At 37.3% G+C, this 6,889-nt stretch overlaps 1 protein-coding gene across 1 annotated transcript in view; it reads left to right on the forward strand.

Annotated features, from left to right (window-relative positions):
- Nucleotides 1–989: 989 nt before the first annotated feature.
- Nucleotides 990–6,889, forward strand: part of ATP10A (ATPase phospholipid transporting 10A (putative)) — a gene marked incomplete at its 5' end in the record, with an annotated part of 51,966 nt that continues 46,066 nt past the window's right edge. Inside the window, one exon of the mRNA XM_009281827.2 lies at nucleotides 990–1,242. Within this exon, the coding sequence (XP_009280102.2) occupies nucleotides 990–1,242 (253 nt within the window). The remainder of the gene's footprint in view (nucleotides 1,243–6,889) is intronic.

Here is a 6,889-nt window from a genome sequence, read left to right on the forward strand (position 1 = left end):
TTTTTGGTCATGAAGAGAAATTTATGGAATGGTGAAGGTGGTGGTAAGTTAAGAGAAGTAACAGAGATTCATGTCACTGGGACATGTGGAAGTATGCCCAGTGGGACACCAGAGGAAGTTGTGTTACTGGAGGCAGCAACTCCTTTATAAAAAGAAATGAAAAAGGATGAGTTAAATTACTTTTTACCCTAAGGTATTGGGTTATGATATTTTTAAAATAATTCTCCACAGAACTCCTTAAACAGCAACCTTTAACTGTTGTTTTTGTTTAAATAACCACATTTGCCACTTATATACATGCTATAATTTATCCCTCATATCTAATTCAGCAAGCTAAAGAATGTATGCAGTCAGGAATTTCTTGTCCTGAAAAACATCTGCAGGGAAAACTCAGGTGCAAATTCGGTATTTCATGGAGTTATGACAATCCTCAGGAAACAGTTGAAAATCTTTTCTGGAGAAACTTCTTCTCATATATCTTTCTTCAGCAATTATAAAATGTGTTCTTCATTCAAATAATCTGCAGAGCAAAAGCCAAGGCCAAAAAGGTTGTTCCTGTGGAGAGGTTTACACTTCTCATTTTGTTTCTCGTATTCCTGCAAAGTGAATTTGTAAACACCCTATTATTTATGCAGAATAAATTTATCCCATTCTTTCACATTTACAGGATTCTGACTGTACTGTCTGTTCGAGTGTTTTTTTTTCCTTTGTCTTTCCCAGCTAGTTTCAAGCTCACCTTATTAGCCCAAAAGTTTTTGTCCAAGTTTTGATAATCACCCTTCTAGACATAATAATGCATTTCAGCTCTGCAATTCACCATGGGTTTTCCTCATCTAACACAGTAAATAAACTCATTTCAAACATGCTAATAACTTTACAGTACATGCCTCTTTATGTTCTAGTCTAGTACCAAGTTAACTAGATTTTACTAATTTATTGTATCCTTGCTTCTGTTTTCTCCTAATTCTCTTTCTTTTTGTGTATTCTAGGTTATGATTCCAATTTCTTTGTATGTATCCATTGAAATAGTTAAAATCTGCCAAGTATACTTTATTCATCAAGATAAAGATTTATATGATGAAGAAACAGACTCTCAGCTGCAGTGCCGAGCTTTAAATATCACAGAAGACTTAGGTCAGGTGCAGTTTATCTTTTCAGACAAGACTGGGACACTTACTGAAAACAAGATGGTTTTCCGAAGGTGCACTGTTTCTGGAATAGAGTATTCCCATGATGATAACGGTAAGCTCATTATCTTGTTTTCTATCTAACAAACAGTTGTACTTTGGGCAATCTGAAGTAGATATAAAAGCTACTGTAATCTTAAATCAAAAGGAAAAACAAAAGAAATTGCATGTATCCACTCAGCAAACTCCATAATAACTGTTTTCAGATTAGTATAATTTGATGTCAGTGTTCAGCTAGCAATGACAATCTTATCAAAGTGTTCTGTAACCACATCTATAGTATGTTCTCAAGACAGTTAAAGCTTCTGGCTTTAGCTCCTGATCTAGTAAAGCACTTGAGCACATGGCTAACTTAGGCAAATTGGATGGTGCCACTGGTATCACAATTGTTTGTGTGTTTGAAGTATACTATGTATGTAAGCGTACAGCCAGATTAGCGTCTGATTGAATACCTGGAATGAGATTATCCTTTTGTGCTGAGAAATAAATGTAAACAAAGCTGCTGGGTTTCATATTAACAAGAAGCATAACCTGATCTAATAGCATATTTTATGTTACCTTTGTCAGATTCTTTACAGTTCTCCTGTGTGACAGGTGTCTGCATTAAGGTATCTTCACTGCTGTATGAACACCGCAGTTAAGGGAATGTCCCCATGTATCAGGTTCCTGAAACACTAAAAAGTCACTCTTTGTCACAAGGGAATGTGAGGGTTGTCATCCCTGTGCCATCTCATCACCCTTTTAAAATTATGAAGCGATTTCTTGTTTTGTGATTTGTTTGTAATTTGTGTTATTTTCCTCTAACATTTTGTTGTTATCATTTCTGAAATAACAGATCTTAACTCTTCAAATCATACTCTGTCTGTATGCAGGAAAATATTGATAGCTACAGTATTGCATTCCTATTTGCAAAAAGTAAGTTTCTTAATCTACGTGACATATAAAGATCACTGATTAGAAAGTTTTCTCAAAGACCGTTACAGAAGTTCGGCTTACAAATAAGATACAGAGTAAGAGAAATAATCAAAATAGACTGGAAAATCTAAAACATGCTTTAGAGAGTTCATAAAATTCCGAATTGGAAAAAGATGTTTTGATGTTTTGGATTATGCAAGGATTGCATATATATATATATATACACTTTAAAATAGTACTGAGACCTTACATTTAAGGCACTCTTCTTCAAGAAACTAGGTGTTTGGATAGTGTTATTATCCCAGTGTTACAGAAAGAAGAACTTAAACAGGGAGAAGCTGTGACTTCCTACCTCTGTACTGTAGGTAAGAAAGAGAGAAGAATTAGAATTAAGAGTGTGTTTCTGGACTCCTAATTGTGCTTGTGACACTGAATATTCATTCTTTTTTTATTCTTCTTTGCCATTGATCGTTTGCTTATTTATACTAATTTCAGAGTGTACTCTGTTCCTTGCAGGAATGATGATGGTACTGTCAACTAAAACAGTGCAAAAAGGGTATTTTTATGAGCTTGATATCACCAGCTGATAAGTAGGCTGAACTCAGGCTCCTGAATTTGAGTATTGAGTTTCAGATCTTTTTACTTCAAATGTTACATATTTAAAAGAAATCTGTTTGTGCATGCTTTCCTCTTATGATTTCAGATTACAATATAAATGTTAATGAAAGCAGAGTGAATTTCACTACAAACAGAAGTGCCAAATAAATACATAAAAAAACCTGATTCTTCTTTCAGTCATTCTTGTCATGTACAGCTATGTTTGGGCTTTCTTGTAACTCCAGTCAGTATAAAATCTCTGACAAATATAATTTTTAAATTGACACAGAATTAATATACAATATTTTATACACAGTAATTTATTCTTTTTTTTTCTCCTCTACAGGAAATAGGTCTTTCTCCATCATTCTGTATATAAATGGTGATAATTTCTATTGATTTTGTTCCCTATAATCAGGATTAATAACACAATAAAAACTACTCTTCCTTCAAGTCTTTTGTTAGCTCTGTTCTCCAGTCTGATTTTCTAACCATCTCTTATCTTTTCTGCTGCTGAAACCTTCCTGTTTAGATACGGTAAAATGTCTATCACAGCTCTTTCTGGTTTTAGGGAGTGCACAAACAACATTTCATTGCTGTTTGCTTGCTTGCAGATGATTTGTCAGCTGCTTTTCTATGTCTTATACCAGAGTATCTGAATTCCCCTCTGAGGTTTTGGGGCATATATTATAACTGATGCCATCCAGCTCTGCACCTCAGGTTTTACCGAAGATTTCATGAATCAGAAAATTCTAAAATCTTTCATTTGGCAAGTGATCTGAGGCTGCCATATATGCAAGAAAATGAAGTAAAATGCATCTGCCTTTTCTTATCTATTTCAAAGATGATCTGTGTCTTTCTTCACTTATCTGAGTAATTTTTCAGGCATAGTGGTTTGTTACTTGGAGTCAAACACTGAGTAGCACTTTAGATGAAGAAATGAATTTAAAATTGTTGTACACAGGTCAAGATTCAAAAGCTGAAACAAGTAATTTTCTACTGTAAAAGCAGATAGCTCAGGATGGGAATACACTTGTTGTCAGCTCTTTGGCCTAAGTTTGTTATTCTACTGTGGCTGGGTAGCAATGCCTGTTATTCCAGTTGCTTGACCCTTCTCACGATAAGATCTTGTTTTCAGTTATAGATAGTTTTACAGAACTTTAACTGTTTAGTTCAAGTTTTCCATGCCAGGTGTTTGCCTTAGGCATGAATTCTGGGGGAGAAATTTCAGTCAGAACAGCTCCATTCAGCCATATCCAAGAACAAGGCTAAGATGTAACACACTTTTTTCCCATGCTAAGAAGTTCTGGCAAATTTTCCTCTGAAGTCATCTAGAGGCCCTATATTCTGGGGCTCAGCCATGCACACACACACAGGGGGGAGGTTATGCCTACAGTGGCAGATTGAGGTCTGAAATGTCCTCAGTTTGGAACTTTAATTTTCTGTTGAAGCATTTTTTTCTGCATAATCTAGGACTGCTGCATATCTGTTAACTATTCAATCAACAGATTGTGCATAGCCTTCACAAATTTTCTCTGTGCTGCATTATAAGCTTTTCTCCCTAAAATTTGTTCAGTTATGAGCAGTTATCCCATTCTTTTCTGTTCTACAGGGATTGTTATAATGCATTTGTCATCGTCATATCTGAGTTCCTTCCACTAGTGCATTAAGCAATGCGTGTGACCTTCCTTACATGTAGCTTGTTCTTTCCCCTTCTTCCTCTCCCTGTGCATGTAGTGCACAATTTTTTGGGTTTGGAGGCTACTTAAAAGGCATATGCTACGCTGTGTTAGGTTTGGTATATTTGAGGCAGCATGTCTTTTTCTTGAGTGGTGGGAGTGTCCTTATTTTCTTTGGAAATTTGTTCCACAAAGCCACGTAAATTCCCTATGTGAAAGGTGAGCTTTATGATTACGAGGGAGAGTTCTGTTTCGCATCAGATGTGGACATTTTAATCATGGTTTTCATCACAGAGGCTTATGTGGACCTTGTGCAGGGTTGAAGCAATTAAAAGCTTCTAAAATAGAAACTGAAACCCTGAACAAGACTTAATACTTTTTTTAGGTAGTATAGGGAGCAAGGGGCAGTTTTCATGAATTTGCTGGAGAAAACATTTTCCTGCAGAGTTCTGTATTAGCTCTGAGTTTCTTATGAGGCTGATGGCGCTACACCCAGGAGTATTGCATTGTTTTAGTCTAGACAAGAGGTGACAAAAACATGAATAATAGAGGCCAATAAATTGCACCAGCGTGGGACAGAATCTCTTAGCCAACTGGAGGTAATACAAAATAGTACTCATGGGTACTGCTATGTGAGAGCTTAGCACCGAAGAGGAATCCAGGAACGCTTGTGGAGGCTGTGAGGGAAGGTGTGAGTGTACTCAGCAACAGTTCCATGATGCAAGCTCTATCAAATATTCATCATTGTTGAGGTCACCTATAATATTTTGGTGATGGATTATGCACTGAGAGGGATCAAAGTATGGGAACTCGCACTGCCCATTTAGGCCCTGTGGAGACTATGTTGATAGGGATGGGATTCTTATTACCTGATTTTAGATATTTGTATGGAAGATAGTCGTCTAGTGACTTTACAGTTAATGGAGAAAATTAAGCATTTGTAGGATCTAATTCATCAGACCTGTTTTAGGCATCTACGTTTGTTGTCTAATACATGCCTGTTTCTCTGTGGTTTAGAATTCTAAATACGGGTGAAGAGAATTCCCACCTCACATCTGTGTGACCTGTGTTCTTTAAATCTATTCTGTCGTCTCCTTTAAAGGTTCTTCTTGATTCGCAGAGTGTTAATTCAGGAGCAGGGTATGTCATGGACCACTCCAAGTGGAAGAATGATTGTCCCATTCATAAATGTCCTGGGCATTTATAGAATACCCATTGGCACTATACTCTGGTTAAATCCCAGAAATGGATGGAGTTGTATCTATCTGTTACTTCTTAAAGCTAACATCTTGCTATGTGTCACTTCCACAGTAAGATGATACTGCAGAGGAGTGCTACACACCACAAAAAAATACCTTTCTAATCAGTACTTCGTCCTAGCCCAAAAGAATGTTAGCACCAAAAAAAAGGGGACTGTTTCCCTATATGTAAAATTACGTTGCCATACCATAGCTCTTCCCTTCAGGCTAGTAGCCAGCTTCTAACAATTCTTGGAACTGGCCATGCCCCAAGTCTGTCTGCTAATCCCAGAGATAGTAGGTGCCCAAAAGCTGACTGTGCTTCTGAAAATCGTTACATGATTTAGCTACAAGCAGATGCTCTTGGCCTGACATTTGTCCTGGTTGTTTTCCAAACACTGAATTAATTACACTCTTGCTGTGGGGTGTGATCTCCATTTTTCTAGTTTTAGCCACCCATTGTATGGAACTTTTGACAAAACACAAATTGAATCTCCATGAATGCAACCACACAAATCTGAAAAATCTGAATTTTTCATTCTTCGCATTCCTTCCCTTCCTTCCAATGACTGTGAAAAAAAACTCCAGACAACATAAGAATAAGAGAAGTTTATGGGGGTGAAGGCAGATGATGAAAACCTCAGTGATTTTCTCTTGCCTAGCGAAGTTTCTTAATCACTACATCTGAGAAAGAATAAGTTTGTTTCTGCTCTCTATTTTTTCTTGCTGAAGATTGGCCAGCAACTACTTTTCATAGGAAAGTGCATTATATTAAAAAAAATGTTTCTTAGTTTGGGGGGCTGTTTTGTAGTGGAACTTTCTTACTCTTTTGTATGTAGTCAAGAGAACATAGACTGCACATTCCAGCCACATTGGAGAATTGGATTTATTAAAAAAAAAGGCATAAAAATCAATAAAACCTTTTCCATAAATGCAGCTGTTGCTTCCAAAGGGACTTCTCATCTGCCACCTTTACAATTTGACAATCTTCAGAAATCAGGATAGTCCATTGTGCTGGTTTTGGCTGGGATAGACTTAATTTTCTCCATAGTAGCTCGTATGGGGCTGTGTTTTGGATTTGTGCTGAAAACAGTGTTGATAACACAGGGATGTTTTCGTTACTGCTGAGCAGTGCTTGCACAGAGTCAAGGCCTTTTCTGCCTCTCACCCCACCCCACCAGCGAGCAGGCTGGAGCTGCACAAGAAGCTGGGAGGGGGCACAGCCGGGACAGCTGACCCCAGCTGACCAAAGGGATATCCCACACCATGTGAC

This window comes from Aptenodytes forsteri, unplaced genomic scaffold, assembly GCF_000699145.1.
Source record: "Aptenodytes forsteri isolate BGI_AS27 unplaced genomic scaffold, ASM69914v1 Scaffold348, whole genome shotgun sequence".
NCBI classification, from domain to species: domain Eukaryota; kingdom Metazoa; phylum Chordata; class Aves; order Sphenisciformes; family Spheniscidae; genus Aptenodytes; species Aptenodytes forsteri.